This window comes from Eptesicus fuscus, chromosome 13 (assembly GCF_027574615.1).
Source record: "Eptesicus fuscus isolate TK198812 chromosome 13, DD_ASM_mEF_20220401, whole genome shotgun sequence".
Lineage (NCBI taxonomy): Eukaryota > Metazoa > Chordata > Mammalia > Chiroptera > Vespertilionidae > Eptesicus > Eptesicus fuscus.
The window spans coordinates 49259713-49285601 of record NC_072485.1 but is presented as its reverse complement, the minus strand read 5'-3'; the positions used below and the strand labels follow the sequence as shown (position 1 = coordinate 49285601).

Genomic DNA, 25889 nt, shown 5'->3' with positions numbered 1-25889 from the left:
GTCTAAATCAACAAACTTCAAATGACAACTATCATCAAGTGGGTCTTCTACTTGAAATAGTTGTGAATAAATATTGTTAAGTATAAGCCAGTAAGGGGAAAGAATGTAAGAACATATGCAATTTTTTAGAGGACACATGTGGAAAGAAATCCTGAACAGAACCAATAGGTAATAAAGTAGAAATCAAACAGGTAAACTCCTGGAGTAGATGAAAGAATTATACAAGAAACTGGCCAAGGACAGATATGCATTTAAATAATGAAAAATAACCAGTCACATAATTTCTAATCACCTATGGGGCCATCTCAGCCTTCAATCCACTCTTCATTCCTCAGAATTCATACCTTCCCATCCCCCAATCATTTTCTATTTACAGTGGCTAGCTACCAAAGAAGAGTTGATAGGCAAAGAAGACAGGAAAGAATATGTTAAGATCCCAAGCCCACTGCATTATAGAGGAATGTGTTCCTAGAGTCTGAGTTGAAATCATGAGAGCATTATCCAATGAAAACATTTTACACATGGTGCCACGATTTACAATAATTTCTTAAGGAAAATGCAAATTCAACAAAATAAGTTGTTTTTATTTAAATGTTATTTTTCAATTAGTTTACATTTAAAATTATTTTGTATTAGTTTCAGCTGTATGCATAGTGATTAGAGAATCATCTTCACAAAGTGTGCCCCCTGATATTTCCAGTACCCACTTGGCACTATATATAGTTATTACAACATTACTGACTGTATTCCCTATGCTGTAGTTTGCATCCCCATGATTACTTTGTAACTACCAATATGTACTTCTTAATTTCTTCACCTTTTTTCACTCAGCCCCCCAATTCCTCCCTCTCTGAGAACCATCAGTCTGTTCTTTTTATATATGGGCATGTTTCTATTTTGTTTGCTCATTTATTTTGCTCTTGAGATTCACCATATAAGTAAAATTATGTGTATTTTTTCTTTTCTGACTGCTTATTTCACTTACCATAATACACTCTAGATCCATCTATGCTGTCACAAATAGTAAGATTTCATTCTTTTTATGGCCAAGTAATATTCCATTGTCTATATATACTACAGCTTTTATACACGTGTCTAGTGATCAAAATAAGTTTTGAAACACAACTCCTCGGGATGCTTATAGACCATTTCAATTCGGAAAGGCACTACCCCAGAATACTGGAGAAAAATGTACAGATGGGAAAAAGTATAGGAGCAGATGTGTATGAGGAACAGTAATTGGGAATAAAGACTATGATTACATGGCAATATATATCAAAGGCCTGTAAAATGTCTTAAAATAAATTTAAACTTAGTAATTCCAGTTCTGGGAACTTACCCTAAGGAAATAATCAGCAATGAAAATAAAAACTTATGTGCAAGAATTTTCATTATAAAACCAGTAACAGTTTAAATCTCTAAGCCATATACTAAAATACTAATTTTCAGCCATTTTAATTTTCAACCGATATTAAAATACTATTAATAGCATTAAAAAATGGTCCCATAAAGTATTATGTTAAAAATATATTTTAAAAATTTGCTCATATCATGATTACCCTATTTTCTTAAAAGCATGTATATATACATGCACAGGGCTCTCGCACTGTGACAGGGCACAGGCCAGGTTAGGAGATCCACCCCTCTGAGTGCATGAATTTCATGCACCAGGCCACTAGTGTATATATATAGAGGAAAGATAAAAATAAGCAAATCACTAAAAGTAGTTTCTGCTAGGAGTACTGTTGATGATTTTCACTTTTTTTCATTTACAGTGTGAAAATGAATCTGTATTACATTTGTATAATCATAGAGAAAACATTTTTAAAGTGTTTTAGTCTTTAACCCTTTGCACTCGCTTGCTTTTTCTCGATTCCTGCTACCGATGCTAACCGTGTCGAGTCACACTCGACATACGAGTGCAAAAGGCTAAGAATTTAGGGGCATCAAAAAGCCATCCTACTTAATAATAGACAAATATGCAAATTGACCATACCTCTGACACACCCACAAGCCACACCCACCATCCAATCTGAGAGAGTATGCAAATTAACCCAAACCAAGATGGCTACAGCCACAGAAAGCAAGGTTTCCTAGGTAACAGAGGAGCCAAGCTTTCCGCCTGCCCTTGCCAGGCCTAAGCCTCAACTCAAGCTACAAAGTTTCAATTATAGAGGGTAAACAAATTCAAACAGAAATGGTGACAGAACAGAGCTTGAGAAAGCAGGCCAGGGTTGCCGCCAACAACAGGGGAAGCAAAGCTTTCCACACACCCTGGCCGGGCCCACCCGCTTAAGCTACAAAGTTTCAATTATAACCCCAACAGAAATGGCTGCCAGCCTTGGAGGGAGCCCCAGGCTTGGCTCCGCTCCAGGCTACAAAGTTTCAATTGTAGAAGGAAAATAAATTCCAGATACCAGGGCCTCCGCTTGGGTTGCCAGGAGGTGTGGCCGGCCTGCAAACCACCACAGGCCTCTCGCTCAGGCCACCCCATGCCCCAAGGGAACCCCACCCTGATCAGGGACACCCTTCAGGGCAAACCAGCTAGCCCCCACCCCTATACCAGGCCTCTATCCTATCTAATAAAAGAGTAATATGCAGACTGATCATCACTGCAACACACAATATAGCTGCCCCCATGTGGTCAAAGATCCTGCCCCCATGTGGACACAAGATGGCCACCACAAGATGGCCAGCAGGAGAGGGCAGTTGGGAGGCACCTGGCCTGCAAGGGAGGGCAGTTGAGAAGGACCAGGCCTGCAAGGGAGGGCAGTTGAGAGGGACCAGGCCTGCAAGGGAGGGCAGTTGGAGGTGATCAACCCTGCAGGAGAGGGAAGTTAGGGGTGACCAGGCCAGCAGAGGAGGGAAGTTGGGGGCAAACAGGCTGGCAGTGGAGTGGTTAGGGGGTGATCAGGCTGGCAGGCAGAAGCGGTTAGGGGCAATCAGGAAGGCAGGCAGGCAAGCAGTTGGGAGCCAGCAGTCCTGGATTGTGAGAGGGATGTCCGACTGCCCGTTTAGGCCCGATCCCACTGGGATCCGGCCTAAACGGGCAGACGGACATCCCTCGAGGGGTCCCATATTGGAGAGAGTACAGGCTGGGCTGAGGGAAAACCCCCCTCCGTGCACGAATTCCGTGTACCAGGCCTCTAGTCCTATATAATAAAAGCCTAATATGCTAAATGTCCAGTCATCTGTTCAACCAATCAAAGCATAATATGCTAATGATATGCTAAGGTCGCTCAAATGCTCACTATGACGTGCACTGATCACCAGGTGACAGTCGACCAGTTGCTATGACATGCACTGACCACCAGGGGGCAAACACTCCAACTGGTAGGTTAGCTTGCTGCTGGGGTCCGGCCAATCGGAACTGAGCAAGAGGGGCCAGACACACCTTGGAGCCCTCCCGTGGTCTCTCCCCGGTTGGCCAGCCTCCCTCGTCCCTCCTGGGCCCGATCATGCACAGGTGGGGTCCCTCAGCCTGGCCTGAGCCCTCTCGCAATCTGGGACCCCTCGGGGGATGTCAAAGAGCCAGTTTTGGCCTGATCCCGCAGGCCAGGCCAAGTGACCCCACTGGTGCACGAATTCGTGCACCCGGCCTCTAGTATAGTATACAGCACAAAGTAGGAGTTTTATAAATACTTGTAGCATAAAGGCTGAACTGGTTGTCAGAATACAAAGCAAATATTTTAAGAATCCTGATTCATTAAATCTGGAATTTTCTCGGTATTCCAACTATTTCAGAATAATATAGGGTGCTTATTTAAAACAAAATGCAATTTATCCAGCCTGCTCCAGAGCAGCTAAATCAGCATTGCTTTGAAACATACATTTTTAACAAATATCCCATCCACAAATGATTAGCATTATGCTAAATGAAATAAGCCAGTCAGTGAAAGAAAAATACCACATGATATCACTCATTTATGGATAATAAAGAACATTATAACCTGATGGAAAAAAAAGGATAGATACAGAGGCAGAGAAGCATCGAACAGAATGTCAAATTATAGCAGGAAGGCTGGGAGGGTTGGGGGGGAGAAGGTAAGAAATCAACCGAAGGACTTGTATGCATGCATATAAGCATAACCAATGGATGCAAGACACTGGGGGGCTGAGGTGAGGGTATGTGCCAGGGGGTAGGGGAGGCTGGGGGAAGGTCAATGGGGAAAAAAAGGAGACATATGTACTACTATCTGTAATACTTTAAACAATAAAATAAAATTTACAAAAAAAGAAACAAAAATTTAAGAATCACTATTATTCTATATAATAAAAGGCTAATATGCAAATCTACCGAATGGCAGAACAACTGATCACTATGACGTGCACTGACCACCAGGGGACAGACACTCAATGCAGGAGCTGCCCCCTGGTGGTCAGTGCATTCCCACAGGGGGAGCGCCGCTCAGCCAGAAGCCGGGCTCACGGCTGGTGAGTGCAGTGGCGGTGGTAGGAGCCTCTCCCGCCTCCACGGCAGCGCTAAGGATGTCCGACTGACAGCTCCCAGACTGGGGGAGGGCGCAGGCCGGGCTGAGGGGTCCTCCCGAGTCCACGAATTTTGTGCACCAGGCCTCTAGTAGACAGTATAAAGATAAACAGCTTTATTGTCTCCTATTGTCTGAAATACAAGATAATTTTGCATTCCCTTTTATTCTTGGTAGTTTGCTGCAAAAAGTCCTACTGCTATAAATGGTCCTAAGTCCAGCTTTTGCTGCAAATTCCAGAACAAATATACCATTTAGCCTACACAAATAGTTAGCTCTGAGGAAATTAATATACATCTTAACTACAAAATACAGTAAATGGAAGGTTACAATCACATTCAAACAAAATGTGCAATGTAACTCTAAAGTTTTCTTTTTATACCAAATATTTGTATGTAATACTTAAAATCATTTCTGTTTTGATGTTCTAAGACTAAAGGTTCAAAAGCCATACCTAGCATTAACTAGCTGCAAAATCAAAGGCTTTTCTGTACCCCCGTTTCCATTTCTTTTAATATGAATAATATTATTTACAGCAAAAATTTATTGTAAGATGCTATATGCAAAAGTATTTAAATTACATTTTTAGGCAATTAACCAATTATATATAAAGGAATAGCCTTTGTATAAAAACAGCAATTTCATAGTCAATAAATTTTAAAAAGTTAAAAATCTAGGTTTAATCATGTTTGGGAAAAAGGGAGCAGATTTTAAAATTACATGATCAATGTCAAATATATTATTAGGTTAAACTGAAAGATGACATAATCTTATATCATAAAAGGCTAATATGCAAATTGTCCCCTCGACCAGGAGTTCGGCGAGGGGGTGGGGTTGATCCGCCAACCGCCCGTGGCCCCTCCCCCAGGCCGGGCTTACCCCTGGCTGTTTTCCCCCCCCAACCCCCGGATCAGGGGCGGGGCTGGCCCTGAATTCGTGCACGGGGCCTCTAGTAGGTCTAATAAAATAAGTCTGGTTTATCTGCTTCAAAATGGATGTATCCCCTGTAGTCTATTCCAGCCCAAAAGATAGCAGAGACATTCCTTTACAGAGGAAGTCAACATCAAAAATTTAAAATTAAATTTGAACACAAACTTACCAAAAATAAATCTTCCTTCAAAATACAAACTCAGTATTTTTTACTTTATTACTAAATAGCAGCAATAACAAAACAGTAAAAACAACAATGGGTTGAGGAATAGGGAAACTATACTCTTGTTCTAATTTTGCTTCTGTTAACTACTGATCTTACTCTGGATCTTGGTTTTCTAATCCATAAAATGAGGGGATTAGGCTTGAGACTGCTCTTGAAATGACCTATATTTCACGAAAATACAACAATGAATCTTACCAGTTTCTGATTTATTCAAAATGGATGAATAGGAGTAGCTTTGGCTGACATAATCACTGGTCGAGCCCACAGAACCTTCTCTTGGAAGTGGACCTATAAATCTGTCATGTGCACTGTCATCCCCAGCACTGGAATCCTCCTAAAATACAGCATATTCAGTATTTACCAAATGGCAGAAGTGGCTAAAACAATGAAGAAAAGACGTACTAATTGCTGAGGCAAAGGAAAAGATGAGGCCTTACTATTATTTTTACCACCAAGACATTTAAAGGAGTGTATATCCTCAACTTTCCTGTAGGGAGGTTTGAAAGATGCTTTTTAGAAAACACTTTGGAGAGTTGCTCATGTCTCCTCCCAAAGTTCTTACTTTCCCAATTTTAATTCTCTTTCAATTACATGAGAAAGCGGAGATATTTTTGGTACTAATAAAGCAGAAGTACCGTTGTGCACTCCTTGATGACAGAGTCGATCATTAATTTTTACAACATCCTTGCCAAGTAGACCTCACAGGTAGAGGATATTCAGTAAGTGTTGAGTGAAATGAAGTTTCTACTGTCTCCAACAAGAAATCTCCCATTAATGAGAAAAATGTCAAAAAGGATTAAAGAATATAAAATCAGCACAAACAAGACAAAGTTGAAGAGTAATTACTATGCATTTTAAAACATGAATTCTCAAATTGTGAATCCAGAGGTTCCTAAATTTTTTAGTTGATTTCAATGTTGGACTAATCAAAATTTCTCACGATGTCATAAAAATAAATAATGACATTAAAGCATATCAGAGAGCACATTCTGATATTGCTTCAGTATGGCTGCCCTATGTTTAATTATTACCTACTGTCTAGAGAGGCATTCTAATTCATAATAGACTTCTAAATGAAAAGCATCAAATAGAACTTTTCCTAAAGAAAGTTTTACTAAAGAGAAGGTTTCTGGAAAAGTCCATAAACTCTTGAAGCCTTCCTTTCTTTAGTCCATAAAATAGCAAGGTTAAATCACACCAGGTTTTCTCCTCAAATTAAGTTACTGTGATAGATTGTCTCTAAGGCTATTAGATCAGACAGAAAATCTTATCAAAATATGAATTGGAGTAAACACTAAAAGAATAGAAATATATAAAATAATTTACAAACTAGTCATTCCCCCAAAGGCAATGAGGAATGGGAGCAAAAATAACAAAGTAGAGTATTCTGAGGGTCTGTCCCATCTCCAAAATACCAACAAACCTGAGGAAAAACTGTCAAAGATTTACAGCAATCAAGCGAATGCTTAACCAGAGGAAAGGCCACTGAAATACAGTAGGAAATCTTTGTAGCATTTTAACTTATCCTAGACCTACCCGTCCCTGATGTCCTGGTGGTCTTAAAGATGGAAACCTATGTTCCCCGCATGGCAACAGACTAAATAGACAAACAACAGTGCTATGGATGTTCAGTGTAACCATGTGAACATATACACTTATAACAAACCAACATAAAATAGAAAAGTAATTTATTATACATAAATTATAAAACAGATCTCTCCTCATTCTTTTGGAAAATTGCTTCCCAAGCAGTAGGTGACAGTGCACAAAAATTATGAATAAAGGGCTTTCTAAAATAGTTTACCAGCATTATTTGAGGCTGTTCACCATCTTTATCTGTCAAATGTAGAAAATTCTTCTTTCCTGGCTCAAAATTAGCATCAAGAAGAGACTTGTCACTGGTATGATCTAGTGGAGCCTATGAACATAAAGTAAAATATCTCAGATTATGAAAAACATTAATTACAATAATAAAATAAAACAAGTAATATGCAAATGGACACATATCTTCAATTACTTGGCTCAAATAATTTTTTTAAAGGTTCTGGTGAATTCTACTAATCTACACTTGGAATTAACTCATTTACTCATGTATTAGAATGGCCAACCCCAGTAACAGTGCATATACTAACAGGTATCCCATATGCTCCCACTCCCCAACGTCTAAAAAACTGAAAAGAGAAAAAGTTAAGAACTAATGTAAAGCACTACACAAAGAATTAAAAACATTTGTACTTTATGTTCTCTAAAATGGATGCAATATAGTATTTAATGAATTTTCATGAAAATTAACTAAAGACAATTTTATATAACTAAAAAACTAAAATCATGTTTTTATATTTGAATTATTGAGACTTCTCAGATAAGCAACACACTAAACAACCCATAATTATGTAGTATAACAAAATGGGCACTTTTAGATAGTCCCTTTAAGGAAAATCCTCTCTTAGTAAATGATACCTATTTTAAGCCCACTGCCAGGATCCAGAGGATCCCAGGATGAAAGTAACCACTCCTTTGAAAATTAAACACCTAACTCTTTTATCTGTTAGGGCAATTTCAATCCTAGCTGTCATTGTTAATACACTCTAGATAGTGAATGAGAGATGGAGCTCAACATGCTCCAAGCCCTACTCACCCACACACACTCCAGTCCATTGCTGAGAAAAATGTATGATGAAATGAATACTCTATTCTTTGGTTTTAAAACATTTTTGTTATAGTAAGAAATGTTTTTTAATGTTTTAAAGACATGGAAATGTCTCCTTAGAAGGACTTATTTTATGGAAAAGCCTTTGTTTCTTAGGAAAGTAACATTTTATAAAAGTATAGGTATGTTAAGGACAAAATAAATAACTTAAGTGATTTTTCCACTTGATATTTATGTGACTTTGGGCAAGTTAAAGTTAGTTCACTTTCCCAACACTCAAATGCCTCAACTATAATATGAGGCTGTAACACCACCTACCTTTTAAAATGGTTGTAAGATTATATTTGTATAGAGCCTAGTGTTAGAACAATGCTAGGTACCTAGTAAGTGCAAAATAAATGTTAAGGAAATAAAATAAACTATATAATCTATATAATCTATTTCTTATCTTTGGCTCTAGAAATCCTTGAGAAAAATAGGAGATAGAAAACCTGAAGCTAAGAGAAGCCACATAGAAAGAGGAAAGGTATCTTTGGGTCCCTTACATACCCTGGCAGGGAATAAAAGATCAGATGATATAGCTCGAATATATAGGGGTTTTACCTCAATAAATGTGTCTATGTGTACAAAGTGGTGAGTAGCTAAATAGGCTAGGTTTTCAGAGAAGCATACATTCAGCATTGTGCAGTAAGCAGGTGAAAGTTTACTTGTAGAAATGTAGAGTAGGCAAATAAAAATATATAAATTGAGTATTTAAGAACGGCCATAGCTGAAGAAAAAGAAATAGTAATCCTGACTCAGAGGTATTTGAAGCTATGTAGATGTTAACTTAATAAGCACTTTTTGAGTACCTAAGGGAATATTTATAGAGAATACAAAATTAATACTATGAGATCCTAGCCATCAAAATACATTCTACCAAATGGAAGGACACAAATGAATAACACATACAATAAGAAGAGACTAATAAGTGGCACAGCAAAAGAAAATATGGAATAGGAGGAAAAAGAGAAAGATATTACTTTTAAAGTTGCATGAGGAAACATCAAGTAAGGCTTCTTAAATGTGAAATACAAACAGGGCTTGGGTAGGCATATATGACAGTATAGACTATCCTTTAAACCAGTAATGGGGAACATCCAGCTCAAGGGCCTTATAGGCGAGAGAAATCATTTGGTCTGGCCCCGTCAAGGCATTAGGCATTAACTGTTGGATCAAATACAGCAGGCTAATTTTTAAGTTGATAATTTTGTTTGGCCCTAGAATGATGTTATAAATATCCAAATGGCCCTTGGCAGAAAAAGGTTCCCCATCACTGCTTGAAACTGAAAAAAGAGGCAACGCTAGCAGTTACATGGTGATATAATGGAGTATTCCAAGTTTCAGATTAAATATTGTTTCTCTTTGTATACTTTGTGGGACTACCAATTTCAGAAGACAAAGCTGACTAATTAAAATATTAGATCCATATTTTAAAAAATAAATATATTACAAAATAGAAAGTAAAATATCATGAATTTTAAAGGCAACATCAAATACCTTGTATTCTTCTATGGAGCCAATCAAAACTATGACCTCCAAATACCAACAGGAGACACATTTAATTTCATTTGCCATTATAGGTATTTCCTAGAAAACTTAAGAGTAGCAATAGCATAGGACAGAAAGAGGTAATATAAACAAAAATATGGACATGGAAAATTCTGTTAAGAAAATAAATTAGTCCATTATCTGGGAGTTAAGATTACAAAGACTTAAAGGACCAACTGTAGCTTGTCTTGAATGCTAACCTAGGGAGTCTGATTTTTAATGGCAGACAGTGAACAGTCACTGAAGATTTCTGAACTGAAAGGTGACACGAGTGCTAGAATTTAAAATGACTAAAGATAATTCTCAAAGTAGTATGCAGAGTGAATTTGGACTGAGAGATAGGAAACAAAAAAGATTATTTAGAATACTATTCTAATGGTGCAGTTAGAGCCAACTCAATAGCCTCATTTACCGCTCTCCCACGCAAAACTGATCAATGCCTCCTCTTTGTACTCATGGCAAATTTATAACATAGTATTTAAAACATGTTAGTGTAATTAATTGTTGATACATCTGTCTTTACAACTGGACTGTGAGAACCTTGAAGTAGAAATCATGTTACCACCAAACTTCCTGATAAGGGGCCTATCACTCTATCTGGTACATAATCTCTGTTAACATTGGTGTGTATAGCCTTTCAGTCATTTCTTTTTCTATATACACTCTTTTCTTCTTTTCCAAAAATTAGATTATAAAATACACATAATTTTATATCATGTTTTTCATTAAAAAATACAAAAGGAACATCATTCATTCAGTAAATATTAAAAGTGTTCTGTAGTTGACACAACATGATAGTCATCTTACATGAATAAAAAAATTGATGGTGCTAACTTTAGGATAAGCAAATACTGAATCCAGAATGAAGGCAAAGGTATGAAGAGGGATACAATTATTGAGTGGCACATGGGCTCTTAATATTACAGCTTGCTTATATTAAAAAGGGCTCCAGGATTAAATATAGTCACTTATCACAATAATAATAATTATGATAATATTATTAGCCACTTAAAAAAAATGCTTTAAGTCTAGGGTTTTACCATATCAGCAGTATTGATTCCATTTCCCCACACCAAATCAAAGGTTCCATTTATGTAGCCTACTTTGTTGGCTACATCTTCAAAGAGCTTTCTGAGTGGAGTAGAAGCTGGCAAATTTAAAGTGATCCGTTCATTCACTGTCTTTGAATTAGTAATATCTTGTATTATACATAAGACTCTAGGTTCTTCAGCAGCATTTTCTATCTGAAATTTAAAAAGCACACACAAATATTATTTATCTTTATAGCCTAATTTTTCTATGATTAAATGTTTAAAAAAATTCCACAAATATTATTTTTTTGTGCTAGTATGACTATTTTATGTCTGAAACAATCTAATGGATATGTCAAACATATAAAGCACCATATTCGTTTGCTTTGGAAAAACTGGGGAATATTTAAAAATAAACAGTCATTCTTGTATTTGCTTTTACCTCTTAAGGATATAAATCAGTGGTCCACAAACTATGAAGACAGTATACTTAAGAAGTTTTCAATTGAAAATAAAAATCTGTTCTTTAAAAATGTGTCATTACCTTGCTAGTCAAATCAAACATGTCTAAGTCTCCTGAAGAAACAGAAAGGGGAACTATGTAGAAATGCAGTGAGGATTGTTTAAGATTGCAAAATCCATAACTAAGGGACATAGGCAACCAGGCCTTCAGACCTTTATAATACTGTATCCATAGACCAGATGTCCAAAGAGTCCATTATCAATGTATTGGGAGCTGACAAGATTATCCAAACAAATCAGCCAGCAGAGGGAGAAGTTTAAAAAAGCAAGAAAAACATTTTTTTAAATTACCAGTGTAGAAGAAAGTTAGGGTCACGAATTCTCCTTTCTCATTTTTCAGGATTATCAAGACAGAATTTAAAGGACATTTTCTCAAAGAAGCTATGTCCCCCTCAAGCTATTGAAGGACACTGATTTTCTTTACCACTTTCCACAGGGTAATAGGCTACACTGGATACTTGTGGAAGAAGTTCTTTCTCTCCTTCTCCTATAATGCCCAACTCAATGAATGGCACCTTCACTGAGCTGGTGAAACCAAAGAGCTGAACATTTTTCTTGTCTCCTTCCTCCTCTTCACCTCACATGATCACCAAATTTTTATTCCTTCTCGTTATTTCTGCCTGCAATCAGAATCTTACACTGAGATGATGGCAATAGCTTCCTGAGAAATTTAACTTTTCCAGTGTCATCTTCTTTCAATCCAGAATAGTATTTTAATATGAAAATTTGATTATGTAAATATTGTGCTTTCCATCAAAGTCAAATGCAGCAGTCATTTAACTGGAGGACCTCTCACTATCCCCATGACAGGCTTTTCAGAATTATGAACTGTACAAACTGGTACTGTATATAAGAACTTATTTCTTTCCTTCCTTTTTACAATATAACCTCTTGTTACTTCTATATTATCCATTTATATATATAAAAGCCTAAGCAACCATACGACCGAACAACCAGTCAACTGGTCGCTATGACACGCACTAACCACCAGGAGGCAGACACTCAACACAGGAGCTTCCCACTGGTGGTCAGTGCACTCCCACAGCAGGAGCGCCACTCAGCTGACCGATGGGCGCCAGACGCAGGGTTCACCGCTGGCGAGCACAGCTGCAGCAGCACGAGCCTCTCCTGCCTCCGCGGCAGCAGGCACAGCAGGGCCAGGGATGAGCAGGAGCAGCAAGGCGCCCAGTCCGGGCTCGGGCTCCTCCCTGGCCGCCTGCTGCTTCGCACACTACTACATCCCTCGGGGGATGTCAGATTGCGAGAAGGCACAGGCCAGGCTGAGGGACGCCACCGGTGCACGAATCAGTGCACCGGGCCTCTAGTTTTTATATAAGAACTATTATTATCATTGGCTAGTATCAAAGAGAGAAGAGCCACAGGTTTGTTTGCTTTGTTTGATGGGATGATACAATTATAATTTGTTTCTGCCATATATAATTTTGGGTTTGCAAAAGATCACTGAAGTTAAGTTTAATCCAATTATTTCAGAACAAAAATAAGTTGTTATAAAATAAGTACAATGTTTAAAACAGATTGGCTAACACTATATTTCAGACACATTAAAATAATTACCAATAATAACCCATTTTAAAGGGAAAAGAACAATACATTTCTATAAATAAAAAACAAAAAAAGCATTACTAATATACTTCTCAGAAAGGAAAAAAAGCTTTACTTATAAATTTAAGGTTTCGTATTGAACATGTAATGAATTATTTTACACATTTCAATCCAAAACTGAGAACCACAAAGTGGACCTTTTAAAAAACTGATTTACAATAAAAGAGTGAGCAACTAAATTTCAACTATAAAGGTCCACTTTTACAGTTTCAATAGTATAATTCAGAAGTAGGTTCAAGTTTTCGAGGTATAAAATATATGGTGGCCAGATTTTCAAAGCTTCAGATAAGTTGGAGTTGATCATCCAAGGAAGGTGACCCTAAGAATTCAGAAATCAGAAGTGCTGACGCAGCATTAAGAATGGTGATGTGGCAACATCAAATGGCCAGACATTAATAGTTCCTAGTTTTTCCTCTAAATACATGAGTACAAAGGTACAGGCACTCCAGCCTCTTCATCTTTCACCCCAAAAATGTGGGGAAATTATCCCCAAATAAATCTTATCTGAAGACATAAATGTACAATAGTAAACAAAATTTAATCCCATGTAATGCCTTTTATTCTTTTTAATGACAAAAGCTCCTTTCTGTTCATTGCATATAAGTAATTTTTCTCCCTTTATTAAAAAAAAATAGGAAGAGTTAAAGGAAAAAGTGGAAACCACCTGTTAATACCATAAAACAAGAGATAACTTTTTTTTTAAATGTATTTTATTGACTTTTTACAGAGAGGAAGGGAGAGAGGAGAGTCAGAAACATCGATGAGAGAAACATCGATCAGCTGCCTCCTGCACACTCCCTATTGGGGATGTGGCCGCAACCAAAGTACATGCCCTTGACCGGAATCGAACCCGGGACCCTTGAGTCCGCAGGCCGACGCTCTATCCACTGAGCAACACCGGTTAGGACACAAGAGATAACTATTAACATTTTGTTATATATCCTAGAAACAGTTTTCACACACACACACACACACACACACACACATTCACACTCACACACTCCTATGCTTTATACAAACAAACACTGGTTAGAATATAAATGCTACTTTGTAATTTCTTTCTTTACTTATAAATATATCATGTAATCTTTCCCTATCAAAAATTTTAAACTCATCATTATAATAGTTGAATAATATTTTGTCACATGAATTAATAATTTGTTCCATCAATTCCATTTCACTGACTCTTAGGCTAAACTTTATTACACTTTTAGAGATAATTTTGTGATGAACATCTATATAACACTTTGTGTACTTTTGTTTCCTTAAAATTCCTACAAGCAGAATTTTTGAATCAATCACATTTTACTCTTAAATTCAATTCTAGGATAATTTAAACAAACAAAACTCTCTGCTCTTCAAACAAACCTCTGTGCTCTTCTTTAAAGCTCTAAGATAGTCACTTGTAAATTATATGATTTTATACCCAACCTTCTGGCCCATTGTTTATTACTAATTTAGTATGTGGTTAACATCCATGAACTGAATCTAAATTTTTTATATTACTATTGCGCCAACACTAATCACACTTCCCACCCCCACCTCCCAATTTGGTAACTGATAAAAAATTTTTTTCAATTATAGAATACCATCAATAAGGTATACCAATACTTTTATAATAGCTTTTATTTTTACTTTTTAAAATATATTTTTATTGATTTTAGAGAGGAAGGGAGAAGGATAGAGAGATAGAAACATCAATGATGAGAGAGAATCATTGATTGGCTGCCTCCTGCACACCCCCTACTGGGGATCGAGCCCACAACCAAGGCATGTGTCCTTGGCTGGAATCAAACCTGGGACCGTTCAGTCCGCAGGCTGACGCTCTATCCGCTGAGCCAAAATGGCTAGGGCTATAATAGCTTTTAAACAACAACTCTGTAATATTATATTATACATGCCGATTTCAAAAACATTTAAATTTAAAATGGCATTTTTTTAGAATTGGAAAAATAAAGTAGCTTTCTTCTTAATTTCTTTGGAGTTCTAACCCTAATTGATCCTACTTATGCGGGGGGTGGGGGGGGGAGGGGAGATCCACTCCCATCTTGATGTGAATTAAAAAGATAGCTAAAAACTCTTTGCCATTCTTTTTCCTTTCTTTTTTATTTTTCCTCTTCCATTGCATATGAGCTGGCCTTGTGACCAGCTAGGACCAACAAAATGTGACAGAAGTAATACTGTGCAGGACCTAAAGAAAGCAGCAGCTTCTGCTTTTGAACTTCTGGGAACATTTCCTCTTCTAAGCCAGTCACCACAAAAGAAATCCAGTTAGCCTAGAACCACCATGCTGTGAGGAAGCCCTAAGAATCCACACATAGAGAAAGTGGCCACTTAGTGAAGCACTGAGGTGTTTGATATGTGAAAAAAGCCTTCTTGTATATTCCATCCAAAGCCAGCCACCAGCCAAATGGAGCCAAGTAATGATCTCAGATGATACAAGTGAAGCAAAATAACTGACCTGCTGAACCTTTGCCCAAGTCCAGTCTCATAGGATTGTGAGCAAATAAACTAGTTGTTTCAAGCACTAAATTTTGGGGTAAGCCATTCCATAGCAGTAGATAACACACACACACACACACACACACACACACACACACACACACACACACATATATATATTTAAGCACAGCCAAGCTCTAGTTGGGAAGGGTGGTAATGGTGATGTTGTTAAGGGAGTTAAGGAGGAGGGTGGCCATTTAAGCACTAAAGCCAATATTAAAGTAAGATATCTGAGGACAGAACAAAATTTATAGAAGGGAGCACAATTTTTGAGTCAATACAGTTCTATGATGTAAGAGGAAACTGACAAGAGAAAAGTAAGTGCCAAGTTTTAGAAAAGTCTAAAGAATGCTCCATTAGAGAAAATATCCTATCTAATAAAAGCGTAATATGAAAATTAACCATCACTCCGTTATACGCACAAGCCACGCCCACAAGCCAATCAGGAGCTAGTATGCAAATTAACCCAACCAAGATGGCTGCCATCACGGAGAGAGGCGGCGGCTTGGGTTTCCCCAACAATGGAGGAAGCCAAGCTTTCCACACACCATGGCCGGCCCAGGCCTCCACTCAAGGCTACAAAGTTTCAATTATAGAAGATAAATAAATCCCAACAAAAATGGCGGCAGCCATGGAGCTGGAGAGAGCAGGAGGCTTGAGTTGCCTCCAGCTATGAAGGAAGCCAAGCTTTCCGCATACCCTGGCCTGCCTTGGCCTCTGCTCAAGGCTACAAAGCTTCAATTATAGAAGATAAATAAATCCCAACAAAAATGGCTGCGGCCACTGAGCAAGCAGGAGGCTTGGCTCCACTCAAGGCTACAAAGTTTCAATTATAGAAGATAAATAAATCCCAGATCCCAGGGCCTCCGCTTGGGTCACCGGGCGGCGTGGCCAGCCTGCAAACCACCACAGACCCCTCGCTCAGGCCACCCCATGCCCCAAAGGAACTCCCACCCTGATCCAGGACACCCTTCAGGGCAAACCAGCCGGCCCCCACCCGTGCACCAGGCCTCTATCCTATCTAATAAAAGAATAATATGCAAATTGACTGTCACTCCAACACACAAGATGGCTGCCCCCATGTGGTCAAAGATGGCTGCCCCATGTGGACAAAAGATGGCCACCACAAGATGGCCAGCAGGGGAGGGCAGTTTGGAGGGACCAGGCCTGCAAGGGAGGGCAGTTGGGGGCGATCAAGCCTGCAGGGGAGGGCAGTTAGGGGTGACCAAGCCAGCAGAGGAGGGAAGTTGGGGGGGACCCAGGCCTGCAGGGGAGAGCAGTTAGGGGGACCAGGCCTGCAGGGGAGGGTAGTTAGGGGTGACCAGGCCTGAAGGGGAGGGCAGTTAGGGGTGACCAGGCCTGCAAGGGAGGGCAGTTAGGGGCAAACAGGCTGGCAGGGGAGCAGTCAGTCAGGCATCAATCAGGCTGGCAGGGGAGTGGTTAGGAAGTGATCAGGCTGGCAGGCAGAAGCTGTTAGGGGCAATCAGGAAGGCAGGCAGGCGAGCAGTTGGGAGCCAGCAGTCCTGGATTGTGAGAGGGATGTCCGACTGCCCATTTAGGCCCGATCCTACTGGGACATCCCTCGAGGGGTCCCAGATTGGAGAGGGTGCAAGCTGGGCTGTGAGACACACACTCCCCCCGACCCCCCGTGCACGAATTTCATGCACTGGGCCTCTAGTTAAATTATATTTAGGTGAGCTTTTGAGGGGCACAAAGTTTTCTACACAGAAAAATCTAGCCAAGTACAAAAAAAGGGATAAAACATAACAGCAGTTATATTAACACTGAGTATTCTGTATCTATGTTCATTGCAGAAACAAAGCCAGATTTCCTAGAAAAGTCTGAAGAAAGAATCCTTGAAAAATATTGGGATTTTTCATTGAAAACTCATTTGTCTTCCAAAGATAGGCTTACTGCTAGGAACATCTACAAGTGTTTGACACAGATAGTTCTAAAAAATCTCAGAGACTGCTGAAGGCATGCTTGTTTGTGTCTTGAGTCATTTAGGCTCCTTTTCTTGGCATTCTTAACAGTTTTAATTTCAAATCTGAGTTCTCTGATGTTAACATCAAAATTTTTGTTTCACAAAAAATACTTCCTAGGTGTTTATTTTGAAAAACACAAAACAAGGTGTATAATTCATGATATATATTCAGAATGGCATTAGCATGTAGAAAACACTTAAGAGATGGAGGGATTGGGGGAAAAAAAGAGAGAGAGAGAAAGAACTCATGGACACGAACAACAGTGTGGTGATTGGGAGTGGAGGGATGGGTGAAGGCGGAGGAGGATATAGGGGATATAAATAGTGATAGAAAAAATTAAAATAAATGTATACATATTAAAGATAAACAGCATTACTTAATATCAAATAAAATTGAAAGTTATCAAGATTCAGATTTTCCTAACAGGAAAAAATTAAGATAAAGTTTAAAATATTAAGAAGGGATCTCTTTACCTACAAATTTAAGTCTATTTTCTCTCAAAACTTTCTTCCTTTTAATGTTACTACAAATAATATAGCATTATTGTTGCAAACAAAAAAATACACATATACTCATAAGTCTATTTTATCTACTTCTTGACAAAGGAGCTGCTATGAGCTAAGAAATTAAGCCTTAACCCAATACCCTTCTAGATATTCACAGATCACGTTTAATACATTTAATACATTAAAAAAGAGAATTGATGGTGTGAACACTTTTGCTGATTGAAACTTATTAAATTCAGTGGGCTCATTCAGACTGTGCATTTTTACTTTAACAAGTGACAATTCCTTGGGTAGTAATGGGGATCCTAACTTATATGGCAAAATAAACCACAAAACAAGATTATTTTATTTTAAGTTCCTCCCTCCACTCTACTCCACTCCAACCATCTCAGCAAACTCTGATGTAATATGATCTGTTGCTAAGTGGTCTCTAGTCATAGGTCACTTGGAGAGGACAGAGGAAGAACACTTGGGGGAGGGGGACTTTGAGCTAGAGACCTGAGAAAAATGACGTATTAAGTAAAGGTTAAAATGGGATGCTACAGCACAGGAAAGTTTAGGTTTGAAGTGTATAATGGGCTGCCAGAAAGTTAACCTTTTACATAATTCTTCAAATAAGATTTCTGGGTTTTGACTCAGTAAATTATTAAATAATTTAATCCCAGAAGCATTAATATTTTAGAAAATAAATATGGCTGTACATAAGAGAGACAATATCCCCACAAATCAAAACAAAGGGATCTTGTGGTTTTTATATCAGTTTCCCCCCTCATTCACTTGTTAGAAAAGAAGACCCAATCAGACACACATTCATTTAAGGTGACTTTCTTATTATTAAAATTGGGTAGAAGTAAAATAGTTAAAACAAGCATAAAACTCAACACATGCCTTGTTATTAAATAAAAATACTAACATGCTGTTACATGCTCTGCTGATTATCACACTAAAGCAATTACATCAGCAGTCTACCTGTAAAAATTTCTTCTTCATTTCATCAAAGATATTTTGTCTGCATCTCCAAAACACATCCTATGACATACAGAGAACAAATGAATCACAAATTATTTATTTAAAATACAGAGGTAAGACAGTGAAATGAGAACAATTAACCTAAAGACATTTTTTTGCAAACAAAATACATATTAAAAATATCACATCATCTAGAATTTTATTCAGAAATTATATTTGTAATTTGTATCTTAGGCCTCAATTACTCTTTTTAAAAAATATTTTTTTATTGATTTCATAGAGGAATGGAGAGGGAGAGAGAAATATTGATGAGAGAGAATCATTGATCAGCTGCCTCCTGCACGCCCCCTATTGGGGATCAAGCCCAGAACCCAGGCATGTGCCCTGGACCAGAATCGAACCCAGGACCCTTCAGTCCACAGGCGGACACTCTATCCACTGAGCCAAACCAGCAAGGGCTCAATTACATTTATAAGGTTACTGAAAATCTGTGCTATCGCTGTAAAGGATAACATGGAAAACAACCACATTTCAACAAAGAGTGGTAGCTTAAGAATTGTGAATAAATAAAATGTTCTAAGTCACATAATATTTTCCCAGCTTTATTGAGATATAATTGACATACAACATTGTATTATTATTACCACAATAAGTTTAGTTAATATCCATCATCTCATCTCACATAGTGATGAAAACCTGGCCACTATGCTTTGTGGGTGCCAGGTAGCCACATGGAAAGGTCATGTGTAGATGTTCCAGCCACAGCCCAAATGAGATCACAGCTGGCAAACAGCATCAGCCACCATACATGTGTGTGAGAAAGCATTTAGGTCAAGCATGTCAAACTCAAAGGCTAACATAGGCCAAATAAACAAGGTTTAAGTTTATGGGGGCTGCAAAAAAACAAAAGCTTCTATTTTCATAGAAACGTAGGTTTATTTCGATAGAGACCTGCTGAATACAAAGGGCTGAAATAAATGAGTAATTGTTAACATAAAAGAATAGAATATTTTAATAAAAATCAGTATTTTTTCTTGAACATTAACTTACCAGACACTGAATAACTGCACAAATAAGCGTAACGCAAATAAACCTATTTTTCTTGTCCTCCAAAAGTGAAATATTTCCTGTTGCGCACACCAAACAAGTCAGTACACGACTAACGATGTGGCAATCGGCTGCTAAAATATTTGGTGCTAGTATTAGTGGAGAGAAATGGTGTGCCTGCGCAGAAGGCATGTAAGGGAAATGAATGCAATATGATTATAGTAATCAGTCATTAGCGAACGTTGTAGTTTGTTATTAATAATTATGTATAAAGGATATTGTAAAAATTAAGTTACGAATTTTGATTAAAATGTTTCTTACATACCGTTATATTGGCTGGGCCGCAAAATATTCGTTGTGGGCCGCATGTGGACCACACGCCGTGAGATTGACATGCTTGATTTAGATGATTCCAGCCCCAGCTGACACCTAGCAGAGCAGAAACAAGCTGCCCTAGTCCCACTTTGCTTAAATTAACATCTGTGAGCAAAATTCACTAAGTTCGGGGGCAAATTGTTATATAACACAAGATAATCAGAATAATAGTCAATTTCTCAATCTAGTCTTCTCACCATCCTATATAAAAGTACAATCCTCTTGATGCGCTGGTTGGGTGGCTCAGTTGGAGACTCTTCCCCCACACAAAAAAGGTTGCAGGTTGGATTCCTGATCAGGGCACAAACCTAGATTGCAAGTTCGATCCCCATTAGGGGCACGTACAGGGGCCAACTGATCAATGTTTCTCTCTCACATCAATGTTTCTCTTTCTCTCTCTCTTTCCCCCCACGCTTTCTCTCTCTCTAAAATCAATAAACATCCTAGGGTGAGGATAAAACAACAATCCTCTTGGTAATCTTCATTTCCCTCCCTTGCTTCCGGTTTCTACACAGTACTTATAAAGACCTGAAATATTTGTTTGCATTTTACTTATTTATTGCCTATCTCCAAAAAAAACTTCCATTGTGAACCAAGATAAAATAGCAGACTGGACTTACCCTCCCCACCTTAAAAAACTAAAAATCTAGATAGATAAAATATATAAAGAAATCATTTTCAAATATTGAACAACAGCCAACACAAAACAGTGATCCCTGTGAAAAGCACCTTTCAGGCTGCAGTGCTGGGAGGGAGAAGCCAGGTAGAGTCCAATCCAGCAAACTCCCTGAGTTCAAGAGATCAGGTGGGGGAGTTCGAGGAGGCTAATTCAGCTAGAATTTATAGGGCAGAATACTAGGGAGAAGAAAGCTGCACGAACAGCAAGCTCCAGGGATCTTTTTTGAGTACTCAGCTGAGTACTCAACAGCATATGTATGTAAAGAAACTTCATGAGTCAGGGGAAAGAACCACAGGAAAGAATCCCTGGAGCTCACTTTAGTTTCCACCAGAAGAGTGGGGAGGTTTGGGGGCAAAGAATCTCATTAATACACATCAGATAACCTTACAACACAAAATTAATAGCCTTTTAAAAAGTCTGCATTGGGCCATGGATGGTGTGGCTCAGTGGTAAAGCATTGGCCCGAGCACTGAAGGGTCATGGGTTTAATCAAGGGCATGGTCAAGGGCAGGTATCTGGGTTGTAGATTTGGCTCCAGCCAGGGCACTTGTGTGCCCTTCCTGGAGGCAACCAATTGATGCTTCTCTCTTTCTCTCTCTCCCACCCCCTCCCTTCCATTAGCTCTCCCCCCAAAAAAAAAAACAAAAAAAAAAAATGGAAAAAATATTCTCAGATGAGGGGAGAAAAAAAGTCTATTGGGAAAGAGGACACATGGACAGAATAAAAGAATTGCATCGAAATGTTTACAGTATTGTCTTTCAAGGATAGAATTAGAAGTAATTTTTTTCCTCTTTATGTTTTTCTGGGACTTCCAAATGTTTGGCACTGCACATGAATTTGTTTTTACAATTTAAATGTAAATCACAAAAAAGAAACCTGTAAATTTAGTTAACATATATAAAGTAAAAAATTTAAGTGTTAGTCCACTCTTACCCTATCAAGAGAGACAAAACAACTAAGTGCACAGTAAGAAAATGAAAGTCATTTGCCTGGGCAGCAGTACACATGAAAAAGATCTGGGAGAGTTCAAGAACTACACTCTTAGTGTGTACAGCACGCAGAATGATGTGTTTACAGAAAACAATAGAAACTAGTATAATCAAGATCAGGTAACATTAGCAGATATCTAGATTTTAGGCAATTTGAGGTTACTACATAAAAATATAATTAAAGAAACTAAGGATACCTAAAATAGGGAAGGCAATAAACTTCAACTTCTAAGATTCCTTTGCTTCAAGTAATATATACTTGGAAAAATACAGGGAACAAGGAAGGGTGAAAGCCTCTTAAAAGGAAATTAAAAAGAAAATAGCATTAATTTAGATAGTGGTTAAAAAATAATTACTGTCACTTATAGGCTTAGAGCCACACACAATATTCTACTCTTTAAAATATCTAATATTTCATTTTCTGGAAGAGGGGGTAGATGCACTTCTCCCTATTCCTCCTGCTAAATAAAACTAAAAATGTTATGTATAAGGCAAAGATAAGAAGACATTGAAATGTGAAGAGAAAGCAGACTGGCTAGAGCCCCAAGGAATGAAGGACATGGTGGTTAATTCCCTGTATTTATTTTTTGCCTGATACATTCTGGTCTGAGAGGGCACACACTAAAAAAGCCCCAAGAAAAGAGTCCCCTTCCCTAACTAAAGGATCAGGAAAGGGCAGTCTTATAAAACAGAAGACTTTTAGACACTAACCACTATATACTACAGCCAAACCTCACAGAAAAAAAAACACAAAAACTGTTGCCTTGCCAACACTCTCATCATCGAAGTCTGAGAGAGAAGTCTTAGATTTCCAACCTCAGCTGGTTGTAACAAGGCACTCCCTTTCCCCTGACCAGGGTGGTGTCAAAGAAGACCTAGTGGGCAGCAAGGACTTTTCATTACAGCCCAGTGGTAAGGAGAGCTTCCTCATTTCTCCATCACTGGAGGTCACATGGGGATAACAAAGTGCCTCACCCACTCCCAATCCAGCAGGTGTCCACAGAAGCTTAAAGGGAGCATGAACTTCAATGCTATCCAGTAATAAAAAGGCACCCCTCTCACCCCTGGTTGTAAATAAAGGGGGAATGAGGAACTGGACTCCAACTTCCAGGTAACAAAGAAGTACTCCCTTTTCCACATTGACATGGTATCAGAGGAGGTCTCTTTAAAAAGATTTAAATAAGATCCAGAGTCAGCACGCATTTTGCCCATCCAGCGTGGCTCAGTGGTTCAGGGTTGACCTATGAATCAGGAGGTCACAGTTCGATTTCTAGTCAGGGCACATGCCCAAGTTGTGGGCTCAATACCCAGTGTGGAGTGTGCAGGAGGCAGCTGATCAATTATTCTCTATTACCATTGATGTTTCTATCTCTCCTTCCTCCTTTCTCTCTAAAATCAATAAAAATACATTTTTTAAAAAAGATTCAGAGTCATATCATAATACCCAAAATGTCCAGAATATAATACAAAATCACATGTCAGACCAAGAACCAAGAAAATCTCAACTTGGAGGAGAAAAGCCATCAACAGATGCCAACACAGAGATGATGCAAATGTTGAAATGATCTGATAAGGAGTTTAAAATGGCCATCATAAAAACATTCAACAAGCAACTATGAACACACATGAAATAATAAAAAAGTCTCAGCAAAAAATATCAGCTAAAATACAATAACCAAAACTAAAACTCACTAGTGGGCTCAACAGCAGAATAAAGATGACAGGGAAAAGAACCAATGACCCTAATGATAAGAACAATAGAAATCTTTATCTGAATAAAGAAAAAAAAAAAAAAGGCTTAAAAAACCCATCTCAAGCACCCATAAAACTATAAAAAAATTATTCTCAAGCACCTGTAAGACTATAAAAAAAGGATCTAACACTTGTGTAATCCCAGTCCTAGAAGAAAAGGAGAAAGGGGGTGGGCCTGAAAGAGCACTCAAAGAAATAAGTGACTTTATAATGTTGACATATTTGTGGCATTAAAATTGTAACCATGTTTTCCTCTTACTTCTATCCTAACACTCTTCCCACTTTTGTCTTATTCCTTTTAATAGTAGTTGTTCTACTACTGGTAATGGATAAACCACTAATATGTACTGTAAGTATCTAAACTTAGAAACTAAACAAACTGCTCTCAGGAGGGGAAATAATATGCTCTTTACTATTCCTGTTATATTTATATTTCATTACAGCTAAGTTTTCTTCTTTTAGTAGTCTGTTGTTGACAAGCAGTGACTCAGCTTGTGAAACAACTGATTTGTTTAAAGGTCTTGAATGTTCTTCATTATTACTAAATCAAAGAAGCTGTAACCATGCTCTTTATTTAGAAGCATGGATAATAATTTAAATATAAGAATATCACTTTCTTATAATACTCTAAACATGAAATTATACAACTAAGAATGTTAAGGTTATTTAAAACTATTTAAAGACTATTTCCTATTGGAGTAAGCTATAGTGTAAAGAGCAATATACTGCAGAGGCAAAAGATCTAGAACTCCCAGATTAAGGTGGCTGGCTACTTTATTTTGCTGTGTAATCCTATGCAAGTCACTTATCTGTGACTCTCAGGCATCACAAAGAGATTTTTTGAAGATCAAAAGAGTAACTTGAAATGCACCATAAAGTATCCTACCTAATAAAAGAATAATATGCAAACTGACCACACCTTTGCTATGTCCAAGCCACGCCCACCAGCCAATCAGGGTGAGTATGCAAATTAACCCAACCATGATGGTCGTTAATTTGCATATCAAGACAGCGTGGAAAGAAGCCAAGTGCTGCAGAAGGGAGCGAAGCTGCAGAGAAGCAAGCAAGCGGGCGGCGGAGAAGGAAGGGAAGCAGGCAGGGCAGGGTAGAGCGCAGCAGGAAGCCCTATTGCAGGAATCTTCCTGCAACAGGCCACTAGTATATCATATAAAAGGTATTATTATATAATTATCAGTTACTATCCTTATAACAGATTTAAGAAATCTGCAATCCTCAACTGTGTTTATACAAACATATTATATTTATACTAGAGGCCCGGTGCACGAAATTCGTGCACTGGGGTTGGGGGTCCCTCAGCCCAACCTGCCCCCTCTCACATACTGGGTGCCCTCAGGGGATTGTCCTACTGATGGCTTAGGCCCACTCCCCACACCCCTTTGTGGGAGGCAACTGGGCTGATCAGGGGAAGGCACCAGCCCCATCACCCCGCTGCTGCAGCCACTGCCAGTCACCACAGTCACCAAGGTGTTTTCATCAACACGGACTCCAGTCCTTTCACCAAGAAAAAATGACAACATTCTTTAGGCATTTTTAAGATGTGTCTTTCATAGGATATGCTTTTTTTTTTTAATCCTCACCTGAGGGTATGTTCCCATTGATTTTTAGAGAGTGTGGAAGAGAGAGGGAGAGACAGAGAGAAACATCAAAGTGAGAGGAACACTTTGATTGGTTGCCTCCTGTATGAGCCCTGACCATGGGCGCCAGGCTGGGTGGCATGCAGGGACCCCTGGGCCGCACGCAGCGGTGGCCGCCGGGGTCTCCACACACCCTAGAAGCCAGCAACCAGACCCCCATCATGTGCACCAGGATGGGGGCGTGGACCCAAACTGCCTCTTGGTGCTGGAGCATTCCCAAGCGGCTGGGGGCACTATGGTGACATGGGATGTTCCCGCCCCGCCCCGCCCGCAGCCCCTTGGCGCCTGCACCTATAGGCTCAAAGTGGCCAGGGGGCGTTCTGGGACCCCTGCTGCTCAGGACCTAAGCAAGGAGCCTACAGGCTCGGACT

The 25889-nt window shown here is 38.7% G+C and overlaps 1 protein-coding gene across 5 annotated transcripts in view; it reads right to left on the bottom strand.

Moving 5' to 3' along the window:
* Positions 1–25889, bottom strand: part of USP47 (ubiquitin specific peptidase 47) — a 104708-nt gene that overhangs the window by 60857 nt on the left and 17962 nt on the right. For 2 of the 5 annotated variants that reach the window (XM_028159850.2, XM_054724756.1), the window contains exons 2-5: positions 19022–19081; positions 10924–11127; positions 7448–7561; positions 5839–5977 (exon numbers count right to left, since the gene is read on the bottom strand). In XM_028159850.2, coding sequence (XP_028015651.2) covers positions 5839–5977; positions 7448–7561; positions 10924–11127; positions 19022–19081 — 517 coding nt within the window. Of the gene's footprint in view, positions 1–5838; positions 5978–6278; positions 6354–7447; positions 7562–10923; positions 11128–19021; positions 19082–25889 lie in introns of those variants that run through there. The other 3 variants (XM_008151027.3, XM_008151028.3, XM_054724757.1) reach the window with 3 other exon arrangements.